Source organism: Camelus dromedarius, chromosome 8 (genome assembly GCF_036321535.1).
Source record: "Camelus dromedarius isolate mCamDro1 chromosome 8, mCamDro1.pat, whole genome shotgun sequence".
Lineage (NCBI taxonomy): Eukaryota > Metazoa > Chordata > Mammalia > Artiodactyla > Camelidae > Camelus > Camelus dromedarius.
Window position 1 is genome coordinate 77,201,140 of NC_087443.1, and position 17,866 is coordinate 77,219,005.

The 17,866-nt window shown below is 53.0% G+C and overlaps 1 protein-coding gene across 5 annotated transcripts in view; it reads right to left on the reverse strand.

The window, feature by feature from the left end:
• CTBP2 (C-terminal binding protein 2) overlaps positions 1 to 17,866 on the reverse strand; it is a 155,165-nt gene that overhangs the window by 26,945 nt on the left and 110,354 nt on the right. For 2 of the 5 annotated variants that reach the window (XM_031461962.2, XM_031461961.2), the window contains exon 1: positions 7,826 to 9,497. The exons of the other annotated variants lie outside the window; for them this stretch is intronic. In XM_031461962.2, the coding sequence (XP_031317822.2) occupies positions 7,826 to 9,497 (1,672 nt within the window). Of the gene's footprint in view, positions 1 to 7,825; positions 9,498 to 17,866 lie in introns of those variants that run through there. 5 annotated transcript variants of the gene reach the window in all.

The following is a 17,866-nucleotide window of genomic DNA, read 5'->3' on the forward strand; positions in this document are numbered from 1 at the left end:
CTCAGTTCCCTCTTTACTTTGGTTGCTAGGAAGCTCAGGGTGAAATTCCCACTTGTCCTCATGCATAGGAGTGCTCTCCATATTCTGGCCCTATCACCCAGTTTCATCTTTTCCTGTGCTTACTTTTTCATTTACTCAGTTTTACCCGTGTGTGTGTTAGAGCCCTTCCTGATAGCCAGCCTTAAATCCTCTTAGGATCAAAGAACATTTTACATTCCATTTAGTCACATGGAAGAATTAATTTCCTTGACTCTCCCAGAAGGTAGCACAGTACAGAGGAAAGGCGATTGGCTCTACAGCAGAGCAGCATGGGTCCCTGTGCAGCCCTGCAGGGCACCAGCTGGGGACAGGCAAGCACCAGTAGGTGCCCTTGGAGCCACACATGCAGATGTGCAAAGCCTGCCCGCCCAGGTGATGTGGTCCTTGGAGCTTTCTGGGGGGTGAGTGGGGCCCATCACCCCAATGTCACACTTGGGGAAGTGAGCCTTGGAGACCTCGGGACTCCTGCTCTGAAATCGCCCACTTTACTTCCTCTTGCTGACAAGGACCTAGGCTTCCAGATCCGGCTGGCATCCCCTTCCCCAACTTTCTACCATTGTAGAATTTCCCATGCTGTCTTAGCGTGCTGTGCTCACTGGTTCATCATGACACAGCGACCAAGCAAAAGTTTGGAGTCAGACAGGCGGGCTTGAAGTCCCTGCCCTACTGTGTGACCTGGGGAAGAGTGCTAACCTCTCTGAGCCTCAGATTTTTTCATCTTAAAATGAAAGGGTGAGGGTGAGATGCTTCCTGGGAATTCACATGGGATAATCCTGGTCAAATTCTACAGAATGGTGCCATTTACTATCACTTATTGGGCTGGGTAAGCCCTGGATTCACTCTCGGCCCCTCTAACCCCGGTCCTGGCAGAGGGCAAGAGGCACAGCAGGGGCAATGGGGCCTGGAGCCCCCCCGCCCTGCTGGGGGCGACGTTTTCCTGTGAAGTCCGCACTGGGGGGACTCACTCCCCACCGGCCCCACCACCACTTCACACCCCTGCGTGTGGAGCACAAGCGCCCAAGAGAGTTGTGCTTCTCCTCCCGTCCCCAGGAGCGCAGCCCTGAGACCTTATTTACTAGTACAAACTCCACCCAGGAGTTTTCTCACCCAGCTCTCCCACATTTAGAGAAGGAGTTGTTCCATTCACGTTTGCAAACCCTTCCTGCGATCAGTTCTCAAGCACTCTCGGCAGCACACATCCCCAGGCATCACCCACCCTCTCGGTGGGGACGAGCGTTTACAGGTTTGATTTCAGGCTCTCTTAACAATTTGGCAAAGGGTGTTTTATTCATTTGTTGAGCACCACTGTTTGGCTAAATTTAACTGCCTTGTACCTTTCTGCTCCTTGAGCAGAAAGGAGCGAGGAAAAGTGAACAGTCTTGTTTTTCTTTTTTTCTCCTTTACATGGAACACAACTAAAAAAGTCCTTTGTGTGAGCCAGCCTCCAGGGCGTGGGGGGTGCGGGGGGGCAACACACCCAGGAGCAGCACGTGGACTTAATGGCACCGCGGGTCTGTGTTGCCAACGTGGGCTGAGCAGTTATGGATGAAAGCATTACTTCCCTTTCATAAACTTAAAAAAAAAAAATCTTGTCTTAGGAAAGAACCTGTGAAATCACTTTAGAATTCTTGCCTCATATAATCCTGGAGGCCAAGAAACAGGTTCTAAGCACCTGAAAATCTTCCATATTAATTCGCTGGTTTTCGATTTTTAAAAAATTATCAATCTTCCTTACAAGGTTATGTCTCAATTTCTTCATCCAGCGTAGCTCCCCGACAGCAAAGCTAACAGTGCTGGGGTAACTGGGTGTCTGCACAAAGTAGAACCCACCCCTCCACCTCACCCACATTCAAGTCAGCTCAGGATGGTTCAAGAACCTAAATGTAAGAGCTAACACTTAGGGGCGGGGTGAGTGTAGCTCAGTGGCAGAGCACTTGCTCAGCACGGACAAGGTCCTGGGTTCGATCCCCAGTACCTCCTTAAAAAAAGAAAAAAGAGCTAATACCACAACACTCTTAGGAAGAAAACAGAGGCACAAATCTTCATGACCCTGGATGATGGCATCAAAACCACACGCACCCGGGGGAGGCGGGGAATAAACAGCACTTCATCAAAATTAAAACCCCCTGTGCTTCAAGGACAACATCCAGAAAGTGAAACGGCAATCGGAGAATGAGAAAATACCTGCAAACCAGGTGTCTGATACCAAGAGCCAGTGAGGACTTAGGGTGCTGGTTCCCGAGCCCCTCGGCCCACCCAGTAGAAGGTGAGCTGGAGAACCCCAGAGAGGGGGACGACACACTGGACACTCAAGAGCGAGAGGCGCGTGAGAGGGTAACGTGGTGAAGGAGCATCGGCTTCGCCTTGTCTCGGCCAGAGAACCGCACTGAGGCTCTTCTCTGGACTGGACTCAGCCACCTGTGACCCCTGCTCTGCGATCTTCCTGGAATCTGACTGGCACCGGGGACGAGACTGCCACGTCTTTTAAAGATTTCAGAGGCGGTCACCCCTGGAGGAGCTTGAGACCGGGAGGAGGTCAGATACAAGACTATTATCTAGAAACCAAACCCATGCCCAACGGCTACTTCCCGAAGGCAGCGGCCGGGGAGGCCCTGGTGGACGAAGCCCCACTCTTTTTACGTGGAGCTGCTTTCTACACCTGGATGACACATGCTCATCTAGAGACGAGAAGGCGTGTCCAGCCTGTGCTGGGCAGCTGGGGGCCTGCCCAGGACCCACGGAGAGGGTCAGGTGACCAGAACTCAGGCACAGCTGGCCACCGTCCAGCAGTAGCCTTGGCCCCAGCTTCCCCCGGGAGGACACAGACGAGTTCCCTTGAACTAACCTGCAGGAAAGCAAGGACTAGTTTCACTAATGCCCTTCTCTGGGGCTCACACCGCACTGGGCAGAAGAAAACCCACAGTGACCTCGGAGCCCTGCGAGTGGCCAGGAGTCCATTTCACCAGGGGGTAAAGGGGTGGGGGGTTGCCAGCTCATTAGGCACAGAACTTGGGGTTCAAACCCTCCCCACAGACCACACTCCTCGTACAATCACCGACACCCCTCCCCTGCAGAGGGGGTCTGAGCTGGGGCGGAGGGGGGAGGGGGAGATAGAAGAGGTGAGTTTACAGAAATGCCCAGACCCCTGGTTCAGTGAACGGGCCATCAGGCTTCACTATGACTGGTCCCTCCGCCCTAGCAGGCACAGCAGGGCCAAGTCCACACCCAGAAGGTCAGAGGAAGTAGCTGAGGGACACAGCTGCAGGGTAAGTCCAGCCCCAGGCCCAGTGCCTGAGAAGTGGCCAAGAGACAATGACGAGGGTGGAAGCAGGCCCCGCCGAGGGGGCGCCCTGAACAGGAGCACAGTGACCCAAAGAGCAAAGTCTGCCTCCAAACCCACTCACCCGCGCCAGCCCCGGAGACCAACCAAGCACAAAAGCAAGACAAAAGCCTGTCGATTCTACTGACCTTGGGCTTGCTTCAGGTGTTTGACTTGGAATGGCCTAGCTGTCAGCCCCCTGGAAGTACTCTGCTCCTCCCCAGAGCTCGATGTGGAAGGGAGGCTGAGGGGGCGAAGGGCCTCGGCCAGAGCTGGAGGAGAGTCCTGCTGGGATGAGCCCCCTTCCAGCTCCACGAGGCCAGGATTTCCTGACCGCAGAGGTACACGTCACTCCGCAAGGAAGCCTGGGAGACGCCCAGGGAGTCACAGGGCGACAGCCACCACAACCTTAGCGGCCCTCACTGGCCACATCGCCCCCCACCCCCACCCCAAACACACACAATCACCCCTGAGCTGATCTGGGCAGTGTCCTTGCCCTTGGCCTGACCACAACGTGCTGCGGCTCCCCAACACGTGTCCCTACCCAGGCCCTTGTTTTATGTCCTAGCAACTGTCCTTTTATGTATGAATGGGGGCGGGGTGTAAAAGCACCTGAAGACCAGGCTAGGGTGCACCTGCCCGTGAGCGGCAAACACCTGACCCAAGGCTTGGAACACAGCGGGGGAGGGGGGAGCGATGCTCAGGAACCCTGTCCTGCGGTCCTCCTTCCTTTACACGTCTCCCCAGCCAGGCTGCATGATCTCGACAACGTAATGCTCTTCACCAGAAGAGGTGGTGTCACCACCCCCCGGCTCTGTAGGGCCAGCTCAGGCGCACGGTCCCAACACCAGTTCCTGGATACTGACACGGAGGGGGCTGGCTGAGCCCACCTTTCTCGGGCGGCCTTTGCTTTGGAGGCAGGGGAATGGGTGGGATCAGTTGGCTTTGGGGCCTCAGGGTGGCCTCCTCCAGGCTGATGGTTTGAGGGTCATCACCCTCAAAACCAGTGAATCGTCTGGACCCCCGTTCTCCAGCACAGATCTACACGTGCAGAGGGTCCTTCCAACAAAATCAAGAACCTGGGAGGAATCACCAGGTGTGCGTGGGCCCAACACAAATGATCCTCTATTCTGATTCTGATGGGACTTCCTATAGGAGACCTGGCGTGTCCACCCGCAGTGTTGGAAACCAGTCCCACGATGTTAGCACCACATCAAGTTCTGCCACTTGAGTGACCAGTTCTGGTGACAGATGAACACTGTGACACCACCAGCCTCTCCTACAGCCCCAGTGAAAGCTGAGCACGGACACCCTGTCCTGTGCTGAAGGGTCTTTGGGCAGTGACCCCGGCAACTAGTTGCAGGTCACAAATGTACTTAATCAATGGAGTTGCATCCAGAAAAGTGCCTGGCAGAAAACAGAAAAGGCCCAGAGAGAGTGGGCTGGGGCTGCATTTCTCACATTTGAAGCTCTGGGCGCAGGGTCTGCTCCTCTGCGGAGCACCCCACAGCACTTGGGCATTGCTGCATTGGGGGGTGGGGGGGACGACGACGACGACAACCACGAGCTGCAGCACTGCCGTTTGCAGGATGCATCCTGCTGCATCTGGCACACGTTGGACGATGCGGGCAACAGCAAATCCTGGGCCGTGGTCGACACCATGTGATGTGGGGGAGGGGCGTCGCCGGTTACAGCCACTGCCAGAAGGTTCTGCAGCTTGTGCCGCAGGCAGCAGCTCCGCCAGGGGCCGCCGCTCACGCGGGCCTGACGTGTGACCCCATTAATCCCGCATGGCCGGGGGCTGCACCGGGGCCTCTCCTCACCTGGGCACCCTCCGCTGCCCGTTCCACAGAACAGCAAACAGGAGCCTGTGATTTACACCAATAAAGCCAACCAAGGTGAAGCCGTTCATGGACCGAGAAAAGCAAAGATAAATTAAAATACCCACTTTCAAAGATGTTTTGTACAACGTGGAGAATATAGCTAATACTTTGCAAAACTGTAAATGGAGAAGTTACCTCTAAAAATTGTATAAAAAAATATTTTTAAAAAAATTAAAATATCCAAAGCACATAAAAACAGGCACTTAAAAACCACCAACCAACCTGCTGCAAACACTCAGCTCACCCCTCCAAAGGGAGAGGGGAGAGAGTCACAGGACATCCCTACCCCTCCAGACCAGAGAGAAACATGAGTTAAATGAAGACCAGAATGAAGATTTATTCATCCTGGTTGTGCCACAAACGACCGTAGTGGCTTGATCTAGATTTAGAGATCGCCAGCTCCCGTTTCAGCTCAGCTCAGCAGCCAAGGTGGTGGGGCTGCCCCCGGGAGCTTCAGGTTTCTAGATCTGAGGTCTGTGGTGCTTTCCTTCAACGCAAATGTTATCATCTTGGGGGCAAAACAACGGCCCAGAGCGTGACTGTAGGTTCCAACAGATCCCAATCAGGCTGCTAATTTTACGAAGCCTGCCACACAAAATGCCCTGTACACAGGCTGAAAGCTTCCGGGGAAGCCTAGCTCCTACCCCACCCCTCCCCAGTCCTGGACACACTGCTATGGGGGGGAGGGCTATCATGACACACCGAAGGTATGAGGACTGGGGAGAGCCCCTGCTCCAGGATAGATCGGTTGACAGAGAAATTTATTTGCTGGCAGACTTCCAACTGCAGACTTCCTTGGCACTGGCTTGCTGCCATGCAAATGAAACAAAAATCAATATCCCTTGGTCTGCAAAACCGTGTGTTAACAATCACACTGCAAACAACTTAAATACTATCCCTTCACCCTATGCCCAAATAACAGTGACTGTTTTTGTTAGAAGGCAGTGCAAAATAAACAGAAAAAGAAGAAAATAAGGCAATTTAACAGGTCCTCCTTCAGCAAAACCTTTCCAGGACTTCAGTGCGGAGATAATCTTTCTGTGATTATGACCAAACCCTCCCGTTGCTTAGCAACACATAATTAAGGAATATGTTTTCAGATCCGCTTTGCCAGCCCGGCCATTATCAGATGAAATTACTGAAGCAACAAATGTCATCGCCATGCAAATCAGTTGGTTGCAAAGAAAGAATGTTTGTCTGTGAGGAAGAAGGCGCAGGCCCTGGGAAGCATTATCTTACTTTTCTCCTGTCACACAATGATTAAAAAAAAGAAAATAAAATTTTATAAGACTTAAAAAAAAATCCTCATATGAGACAAAACCAGAATCTACAGTGAGAGACAACAGAAAAATCCAACCAGTCAGTCTCCTTTTGGAGATAAGAAATCTGTGTGGAGGTCAATTTGCAAAGCACCAACGGCCACTGCAGATTATCAGTAACCAAATCATCATCGCTCCACCAGTGCAACAGACGCAGCATCTCAGGACTGCGAGATCAGGCCCCCAGTCCCCACCCACAATTGAAGGGGTATCTTCAAAAAGGTACATCTTATCTTCACCACAATTTTCATCCCACTATCTCTACCCCGTACTGCTAGTTATCTAGGGAAAAAAAATTCATTTGAAAAGGATTCCGTTTTCTAAGTCATTTTGGGGAGGCAATGGGAAAGAGGAGAAACCCAGTTTACAGCTTAAATCGCCAGTAAAGATTCTAGAGTTGAAATAAAAATTCTTCAATGCTGCTCAGAAGATGTCCACCTGGAACTTTATCCAAATGCCCAAGAAAACACATTCAATTATAAATGAATGCATTCAATTATGCATTCAATTATACTTGTCTCACATTTTGAAGACAATCAGCGAGGATGGCTCCCTTTCCTCAACTTGGAAGTATGTTCTTCCCTACAAGTAAGCACAATTTCCGACTGTGTTTTCCAATATGCGAGACTAAGTCTGTTTTTGAAACAGGGAGTTCTAAGGGATTTCAACATCTTGCTTTGTTTAACACACAAGTCTGGAAGCACACCCGTTCTCAGCTCTGCAGGGATCAGTCCTACCTCCGACACCGTGGAGATCCTTCAGAGCCTACACGATAGTTTCCACCCGGTGACACACTTCTAATGGCAAGTGAACGATGCCCAGGTTACGGGAGGCATTGGATGCGGAGCCCACCTTCTCCAAAGCCAGCAAAGGTGAACTGCAAACGCCACCCCTCAGGAACCGAGGGTGTTATCCCGCTCTGAATGATTTCTGGGTTTCTCCCATAAACACGGTTGTGTCCTCACCATGAAGGGAACCCCACAAATCAACTTGAGCTCAATTTGAGAAAGGCAAGGCAAGGTCATCCCAGTGGGTCAGCCTGAACTGCAAATCTGCTCCACCCAAGAGAATCCTCGGCAGTTGGCCACGTGCCCTGATGGCGGAGTGTGTGTGTATGTGTGAGCGAGTTGGGGTGTGGGTCTGGTCTCTCTAGGCTTGGCCAGAGAGCAACAAGAATGTAAGGACTCACTGTCCTGTGCTCAAGCCCCTGCCCCCACCGTCCCCTCAACGCCCCAAGCAGGGAAAGGCAGGGAGGGGTGCATTACTTGGTTCCGGTGCAAGCATGGTGGACATGATGATGGGAGCCCCCGTCCGCCGGGCCACCTTCTGGTAGGGCGAGTGGGGCGAGTGCAGGCTCTGGCTGGCTGACGGCAGGGTGGAGGGCTCCGCGGGGACACCAGTCTTCCGCAGGAGCTGGGGGCTGCCGTGGGGGCTGGGCAGGGGGGACGCGGCCACGCCGCGCTCCCGCTTCAGCAGTTCCATGGGCACCGTGTATGCGGTGGAATAGGCTGTTCTGGGGCCTGGGTGAAGTGGCGCGGCAGGGCCCGGGTTAGTCAAGGCCACTCCGGCCTGTGGCAGGTACGTGGGGCCCAGCCGCGCTGTCAGGGCACACGGAGTGGGAGAGCTGTACCCAGAGTTGGACGGAAAGTGGGGGGCTTGGGTGCCCACCCCCGGGGCAGAGTAGGTAGCTGTCTCCAGGAGGTGCTGGGATGGCGCACTGGAGGGGCGGCGAGCCGGGTCTCCAGTCCGAGGGGACGCCGCCTGCAAGGGTCCCACCGGCTGGGGCGGCAAGGCCGGGGCACCCAGAGCAGACAAGTCACCGTGAAGCTCGCTCCGGTGGCTGAAGCTGCTAGAGCGTGTCCGGCCCTGCCGGCGCAGCTGCATCTCCGTCCTGCAGCTGCTGGCCAGGCGGCTCAGGACGCGGGCCTGGCCGAGGTTGGGCGCCACGCACTTGATGTCGGCATCCTCCATCGTGGCCAGGACGGCTGGGGAGTCGAAGCCCTGCTGCAGCAGGGCCACCAGCGTGGCCTCTGCCACGCCCTCCGCCCGCAGGAAGGCCAGGAACTCAGGCATCACACTCCTCCTGCCGCCGCCAGGCCCCTGGAAGGCGGACAGGTCGGCCTCACAATTCTCGTAAGCCATCCTGGGGTGGACACTCTCCTGGGCAGGCCCGTAGCCTCGGTTCAGGGTGCCTGGAGCTGCCCCCGTGCCAACCCCGGAGGCAGCAGCCATGCTGGGGTCCACGACCAGGCACGTGGGGGCTGCCTGCCTGGCAGGGGCAGAATCCACAGATCTCTCGCCCACGTGGTTGTAGACCTGACTGGCGGGGTAGACGGGCGCCTCCACCCCGTACCTGCTGTCGGCCGGCTCCCCTGTGTACCGCGCAGGCGACGAGGCCCTGCTCTGCGATCGCTGCCCCTGAGGGATCGTTTTACCACCGGGATCCCGGTACAGGTGACCGGTGTCCTGCAGGGCAGGGACCCGGCCTTGCACTGGATCCCACGTCATCCTGCTGCCCAGTGCTCCATAACCGGGCAGTGGCTGGCTGACTCCCAGGTTGCGATGGTGCCGAGGCTTTCTGGGCACCCGGGTGGCTCCAGCTGGATCACTGTAGTAATCCCGCGGTAGCAGGGCTCCGCGAGCTGACATCGCCGCCTGTCTGCTGTCGTAAAAGGTGAAGTCAGGAACGGAGCTCTTCCTTCCGGCCATGGAGCTGTAGAGGGCCTCCCGGTAGAGGCAGGGCCCTGCAGCCCCTGGCATGGTGACATCCTGAAGCCCGGGGTTCAGCTGCTCGGACCAAGGTCCCTCTCCGCCTCCATCTGTCAGGGAGCTCCTCCTCCCTGGAGCCTCAGCGATCTCCCAGGGGCCCTCGTACCACCCGGCAGCATCCCAGCTCTGAGATCGGCCAATATTTATATGCCTGCTGGGAACCGGCATTGGAAAAAAAAAAAAAAAAGTGGCCGAAGCAGAGGAGGAAGCTTTTCTTTATAAATCTTCAATTACATACATCAAAACCAGACCTGGCTGTATTCTAACCCTTCCAAGACAGCAGGAACAACCAACTGGGGTTTTTCTGTTTCAAAGTATGGCCTAAATTATTAATCCTCTGAAACCTTAGTAGACAAAACACAACACTCACGGTAACTTTGCCTCACTCTCCAACGGTAGCACCAGGTCTTTTCTTTACGGCTCAGTCCCAGAAAGAAGGCTGCATCCAGCCCGCCAGGCCCCCCTCCCGGCTGGTGCACTCACACGGACCTCTGCTCTCTCAGCGTGCGGATTAGGAGCTAAATAAAACCCCTAAAGCTTTTGTTCCATGTGACATCTCGTTAGACTGATGAAGCCGGCTGTGGGCTCCATCCAGGCCTCCCGACCTGCAGCTGGGAATTATTTTCACACTGAAGCTACGGCTTATCTCCCTCGTCCTCACCAGGGTACTTTTTGGATGAGCGCTGCCTCCCTCTCCTGAAGGTGCCCCCACCCCCTGCCCCCAATTGCCTAAAAGTGACAGGAGGAAAACAAGAAAAAGACTGTTTTAATGTCAATTCAATCTTAATCCACCCTGATGAAGTTAATCCACTGCACACGGCTAAGAACAAATTAAATGTGAACAGGCAGGCCGGATAAAAAGAAAACAAACAAACAAAAAAACCTCAAGCACAGTTCTAGAACACAAGGTGCCCAGAGAGATGGGCCAGGTCTGCAGCCTGATGCTTCGCCAATATTGAAATCTGGCTGAGATGACTCTCTGGTCACGTATCAAACAAGTTACTACACTGCTCAAGTCCAGATGGATTCTTTACCGCATTATCGTAAAACACAGACACAGATCGTCTCACGCTGCCCGAAAAACAGCAGCAACAGAGAAACAAGCCACGCACGTATCCAGAATTTATCATTTTAAGATTGCAACAGAGGTCAATGGCGAAACCCCAACATTAAGAAGCAAAACCGGAAGGAGGCTGCTGCTGGGGGCGTGTCTCTCTTTAAAATCTGTTTGCAAGGAGAGCATAACTCCAGCAGGCTCAGCCTGGCTTAGACCTTGCAGATCATTTTCCATATTCCCATGGATTAAGATTTTACATAGCCCACCAGGGACCTTAGGTGCAATAATGGAAAGAACAGGGGGAGGGTGTAGCTCAGTGGCAGAGCAAATGCGTAGCACGCATGAAGTCCTGGGTTCAATCCCCAGTACCTCCATTAAAAAAAAAAAAAAAAAAAGCAAAGAACAGCAGTTATTTAGATAAGGGGAAGCCCCACACAGGAGTATTAAAACATGTCCTTAAACATACAAACAGGTCCCCAAGAAGCACCACCACAGATTGGAACAGGACCCTCCAACTGCAGGTTCCACGACAAAGAATTCACAACAAAAACAAAAGCTGGGAATCATGAGGCTACAACGGCCGTGTGCAATTAGCGTGTTTAAAAATGAGACAGTTCGCATATTGGCAGCCATTTAAACCTCAGAGTGTTTCGTCTGCACCCACATCTCCCTCAACCTGAGATTCAGCTAGAATCTTTAGCTGAAGAGAAATGCCAGTTTAAAAAAAAAAATTTTTTTTGAACGAGAAATACTGAACATTTACTGTGGGAAAGAAAGCGGGTACAAGTCCATTTCCAGGAACAAGAGGCCCACGGAAACGCAAGGTAATTTAAAAGGGCAGTGCCTGCCCCGTCTCCCTGCACCCGGGTCAGTACATATTAAACTTGGGGACATGGTCCGCTTAAGCCAATATTATTCCCCAAACGCCGCTGGTCTCCAAAGGTCAGAGCTCTGTGACCCTGACTGACTACAGAGGAACTGGCCCAAGTACCACCTGGAGACGCTCCCCAGGGTCCCCAGTCTGTTACTTGAGCACCACGGCCTCCATTTCTGACCCAAAAATGCCAGTAAGGCTGCATGTTAACTGGGAGAAAATGCCCTGGCAGATGGCAAAGAGACTCAAATCCTCCCCCAGTCCCCTCCAACTCCTAGGACGCACAACAAGACAAAAAGGAAAAAATGAACAGGCCGCACTGCAAAACAGAGGAGTTTCCACGTCTGAGAGCAGCCTGCCGGCACCCGCGTCCCTAATTCCCCTGCTGGCACGCTCGCCGTCGTGGGCTGCAAGGCCCGGGCAGGGGAGACAGAGGTACCCGGCCTGGCCACACACCAGACAATGTTTACACGTCTCACCAGCAGCCTGAGGATGTGTTCACTTTAGAAGATACATCAAAAAGGACAGGAGAACGTTGGAGCCCCGGACCAAATGGAAACAGCACTATCTGGTTACAGCAGCTCTGCTCCCAGCTCCGCAGGGCAGGCGGGGGCCGGCCGGCCGGCAGGGCGCGCCCAATTCCCGCAGGTTTTCTCTTAGGGGCACTGCTGAGAAACCGGGCAGCGCTTCCCTGCCTCCGGAAAGGAGAGGGCTGAGAAAGACGGAGAGTCTCCCTGGTCACCCTTCTGAGAAGAAGTACAAGGAGACAGGATTGCATGGAAACGAGCCTGGTGTATCAGGCAGGACACACCTTCACTAACCAGGTGACTGCCAGCAGCCCCAGCCCACACCTGCCTTGTCACCTCCTTCTTTGGGTCTTGGAGCTTTTTTTTGCCTTTTAGGCTCCCAGGGGGCTTGTGCCCCATTGCTGCTGCCACTGCCAGGTCTCCCCGTCCTCCGCTGGCAGAGAACACAGCTGGCTGGCCAGGAGGAAAGGCCATACAAGACGACCAGAAACAGGGCATCTCTGACATCATGTCTTCCCTGTGGGAGAAAACTTTTGTTCAATGTTTGTACTGGGCCCTGTTCTAGCTGTTTTGTCCATAAATGACTCGGCAGGCAAGTATGATTGTATCACATCCCAGATGCTGGGGAGGGCGAGGTTGGGTGCCTTGCCCAGTCACACTCCCTCTGCTTTCTGGAATTCCACTACCTGGGGTAACAGCCCTGCTGGTGCTGGAGAGGGGGAAGCTCTATAACGAAGTAATTCTGTTAATTTTCTTATGATTTTCCAAACCCCTCAAAATATTAACTAACCACTTGAGTATCAGAAAGTAACTCCTAAAGCCCTCAAAATGGGGTGCAGTGGGCCCCTGTCAGAGCCAGGGCCCTCGGCCTTTAGCCGATGTATGGCACTGGCCTGGGGGCATCAGTGTTACACCATCTCGACATTTCCTTTTCCTTCCTTGTCATAAAAAAAAAAAAAGATTTAACATCACGCGGCGTTAATGCTACAAAACCCCACTTGTAGTGCAGACATGTGTGGGTGAGCTGTCTGTGCAGCATCTTCTGCAGTGGGGTAGCTGTCGGTAACTCACCCAGTTTATGGATAACCAGTTTCTGGTTCGAGGTCTCCACCTGAGCAGGACAGCCCAGAAGAATGAATACCTCATTGCCCCCAAGAAAGCAGTAGCAGGTTTTTGAAAAGGTGCCCAAGATGTAATACCAAGGAGAGGACAGCAGTGGGCAGACGAGCTTCAGGGAGGAGACACCCTCTGCCCCGGCCGAGGAGGCCCAGAGTCACTTCCATCGACTTCCAACCTATTCTGCTTGGAAGCCTCCCAAACTCACGCAGCCTCAGCTCTGCAGTCCGCCAAATATTATGACAGATGTTTTCCTGTATTAGGTGAAAACACCTGTAACTGGACTTGCACTCTTCTAAACGCTCCAGCAGGTTTTTTTTAAGCTCACTGCAGTCTTGTAGGAAAGCGCTGATTTTCAGAAAATCTCATGTTGACTAAATAAAGCGAGATCGGACCAATTTCTGAAAGATTAATGAGTCTCATGGACTTTACTTTTTAATCCTGTAAAGAGTCTCACTACAGGAAGTTGCATGAATTCAGGAACAACCCACCTTCTGAAAGTTGAGAAAGAGACAATCCCAATTCTCTCGCAGACAAAATAAACCCAGATTGAGCTGATCCTGTAGAATAATCTGAACTGTAACCCCCTCGTTCTAAGCGACACCCACCAAAGCCAATCCGGGAACTCCCTGTGCAACGTCAGGCAACCGTAGAGACCTGACAACTCTTGAGATGACCTAGATGGTTTCAGAAGAGCAGGGAAGGAAGCTGAGGAGGGGGCGACCACCTACCCCTTCCTTCCACGGAGCAGTCCCCAGGCAGATCACCCACAAGCATTTTATGTTCTGGGAAACTGCTTGAAAAGAATGGGAAATAGAACTACCGCTCTGGGGTCTAGTCCTCACTTAAAAACAAACAAACAAACAAAAAAACCCAACCAGGTATCTGGTGGAATCAGGGCATCTAAAGGCTGGACTCCCATGAAGGTCGCTGGGCCTGCCTGCCTGTCTCCCGACAGCTGTGTTGTTTCCTGGCCTGGCCCAGGGGATGCTTGTTCCTTCTCAGGAGGAGGCAGCCAGCAGCACTGGAGCATGACTTGGCCAGCCTTCCCCATGCTGGGCTCTCAGCTCCCAGGTCTCCAGTCCTTGGGGCCATGAGCCCAAGGCAGCTCTGAAAGCAAAGGCAGAAAGAAGGAAACCCCCGAGATGCTTCCCCGCGCCTGCTGTTCACCAGGCGAGGCCAGTGCGGCACCCTCGCCCCTGCCCCGCCGCAGGCAGCACCTCCTGGGGACGCTGCCGAGGTTAGTGGGTTACACACTGTTCCCCGGCAGAGGTGGCCAAAAATAGGCCTTTGACATCCCACTTCCGACTTTTAAATGTGTACAGGCTGTGTTGGGTTTTTGTCTCTGTCAATGTTTAAAAATAGCTTTCTGCCTTTAAAAAGTTTTCTTTCCTTCTGTCCTCCACCCCCCACCCCCAGCATCTCCTCCCAAAGCAACTTACTTGGTTAATCTACATCAGAGAAGGAGAAACAAACCCCAAGTGCACTGGCAAAACAGCAAAAGGGCCTGGCGGGACTGGAAGAGCCTTCGCCTAAGTGAGATGAGAACAGACCGCTACCGACCAGAACTTCCAGCAGTCCCAGGGGCAACGCAGCGCCAGAGGCCCCTGGATGCTGGCTCCAGGCTCAGGAGCTGGAGGCTGTAAGTCATCAGCATAATCCTCCAGAGAAAACCCAAGGCCCGAGGTGGAGCCTTGCAACCAAACCAACCCTTCCAAGATGAGCTGCACTCTCAACAGTCCCAGCCCTCCCCCCAGTTACTCAAGATTCAGCCATTTTAAATGAAAATGATGGCTCCTGACTCGATTTCTCGACTAGATTATAAAACGTAATGAGAGTCACGTTAGGAAAATAAGGTTTGATTCCCACTTGTTATGGGATACAAAAAAGAAAAGTATCTTTTACGGCATGATTCTGAGCGTGCCGGTGGAGCAGAAAGTGTGAGCTGGGACCCTGGCATGGAGGCAGCGCCAGGGCAAACCACAGGCCAGAGTCTGCCTGGAAAGGCGGTGCGGGATCCTCGACAGCACCTGGCAGGAGGTCCCTTCAGGCAGGTGCTCCAGGAACACCGCTTCCTTCTCCTCCATAAAGTCCTCCAATGACAGCGCCTCCTGCAAGATCTCAGCGTCTCAGGTGACCCCCCCAATTCATCTAGACATTGCCACCCCTCACCCCAACACACTCGTATTTTAGATCTCCTCGTTTCTATTGGGTTCAGAATTTCCAGAATGTCGTCCTCTCACCTTGGTTGATGCCCCAGTCATTTCCAGCCACCAGGGTCCAGCTCAAATAACCCCCCTCTAGGTAGCTTCCTGAAGTCCCCCCGTCACTCTGTCCTACTTCAAAGAAATCTGCCAGCTAGCAAGGCGAGACCACCATCCAGATAACCCAGGGGACCAGATATCCCAGGGGTGCATCAACCTGCATCCATGGTTTTCTCTCTCACATAGTGATGGAGCCCTGTCCCCATGACGTGCCTGCCTCCGTCCATCACGGGCTCATTTGTTGGACACATGGCTTGTATGAAGTGTAAACAGTGGCCTGCTGAGTATGACTCTGTACAAGGAACAGGACTTGAAGACAACAGCCAGTCCTTACCCTCAAGGAGTGCATGCTGTGATGGGGGAAAGGACAGAGGTGTACGCGGTCACCACGAAGCCCCGACCCATGGCCACCCCGCCTCTGAACCCAGGCCCAGGCTGAAGCCGGCCTTCTCCTCACTTGCAAGGCCCCGGGTGCAGAGGGCATTAAGCTAAGACGACAGAGAAGACAACAGCCCTGAAGGCATGACATGGCCTGGCAGGGCCCACAATGTCCTGGCCTGCGGTGTGGTTTCTCACTTGGGTCCTGATTGGACAGTCAAGAGGATGAGCTACAGAGACCTTCTGTGGACACGAAAGGTCTGACCAGCCACCATGTTTGTTTCCCCCATTCCAGGGGGCTACTGGGAGAGGAGGGCCCTCTGAGCACAAACATCTCTCCAACCAGGACTTGGGAAACAAGCCCCGTGGAGGTCCCAGCCCCTCTGATGAACAAGTGACATGCACGAAAGATAGAAAGTGTGGAAAGCGTGGCGAGCAGGTGCACCCCAAGGCCCAGAACGCTCAGCCCAGCTGCCGGTGCTGAGCCAGCTTCTTGCCTGGACCTGGAAGGGGAGCTGGCATCTCGGTAGGCCACCTGAGGCCTCTCCGGAGATGGACACACCTGAGCTTTAGGGCAAGCGAGTCAATGTTCAGGATGTCCATCAAATAATGGTTTGAGGAACTGAGTATCAATCAGTCGGGACAAGTGCCTCCTTTCCCACGTGTTATTTGTAAGGTTATAAAAAGGCTGGCAGGAAGCCAGCAGCAAAGTGTATCTTGGGGTTCTGGTATCAGTCACCCCCAAATACCTGTAATTAAGTTGAGCCGTGTGGGACACCCTCTGAACTTGTGCAGGGTGCCGTCAGCGGGCCTACAGCTCTTCAGAGCCAGATGGCTCTGCTGTCTTTAGACCTACTCCAGCGAAGAAGGCTTGGCCTAGATGCTGGAACCCCTGTCCCTGTGAGGTGTTTATAAGGCCTGGAGCAGACACTCCTTCCTCAAAGGTACAAGTGATGAAGAAAAAATGCACCCAGGGGAGAGCAGGCTTGGAAGACGAGGCTGGTGGCTCACACTCGGGAGGTGTGACCCCAGAGGCCACAGAGATGGGCCGCCCACCTGGGGGAAGAGCACGACCCGCCGTGGTAGCCACAAAGCAAACCCCAGACACTGACAAGCACCCACACCGGCCACAGACTAGAGTCAACACACCCCCACCTCCAAGGTGGACACAGAGCAGCCTTAACAGGCTGCTTTTAAAAATGAGGGGAGTCTAAATAAATCTGCCAACTATGGTGAGAGCCCACAGGCAAACCAACAAGTGCAAAGAGAAGCTGAAGCCTGCATTTTACCAACGAGAAACAGCAGACAAACGATACAACACTGAACCCAGTTCTCATCTGCAGAAACTGAGGGCCCATTGGGTGCGGGCAATTCTACACACCTGATTCCTAGATGACAGCGGGCATCCCAGGGGAGCGGTCGTTACTCCAAATTTACCTTAAAACTAGGACCTGATAAGTCAAAATGTGGATTTTTATCCCTCACAAATGACATCTATGAAGCTTCAACTTGACCATTCTCCCTTCCTCTCCTGATTCTTTACACAAGCACAACGTTGTTTCATTATATTCATTTATACTACAGAGTTTTAAGTCATGTCTGGTTGACTATTGTATATTTACATAGCTAATGTAATTATCACTAATCACATAATCACTGGAAATGTACATAATTGCCTGATCCAAACATAATTATAATGTATAGCAACATTATGAATCCCATTTTTAAGATCTACATTTTGGGGCTATTTAAAGATATTTATTAGAAGTGATTATGGACTACCCCCAGGCGGTCAGCTTCAACGCAGTTTCTTGATAAGATGCTCCAAGTGCTTTAAAAAAACAAAACAAGTAGTGATTCTACAATGCATTTTTAAAAGACAGATAAAACCAAAGGCATACAAATAAAAGACAAAGTGATTCTAGCCTAAGTCTGGAGACTGCTCTTCCCAGGAGAAAACACAGGTGAATCCTTGCCCTCTGTGGGCTCTCATGGGTGTGAGCCAGGCCATGAAGGCCACTGAGAGAAAGTGCCCCAGTCCTCCCTGCTGGCCCGGACGCCACTCCACTTCCGCCACCTCAACGACCAAGAAGCTCTTAAATATCACCTTTTCTTCTTGAAAATTCTGGGACCATGGATGAGCTTTCCTGCGGTCTTGGGGGGTGGGGAGGGAACACTGCACTGAGACGTACGTTCACAACAGCCAGCTCATCCTATTAAGAGCAGAGTGACACTGGAGAAAAAGTCCTCCTCCACCTCATCGCTGCAGCATTTTCTGTGATTTTCTCCTCCTCCTCGGGAACAAAGTTGATGCAGACAAG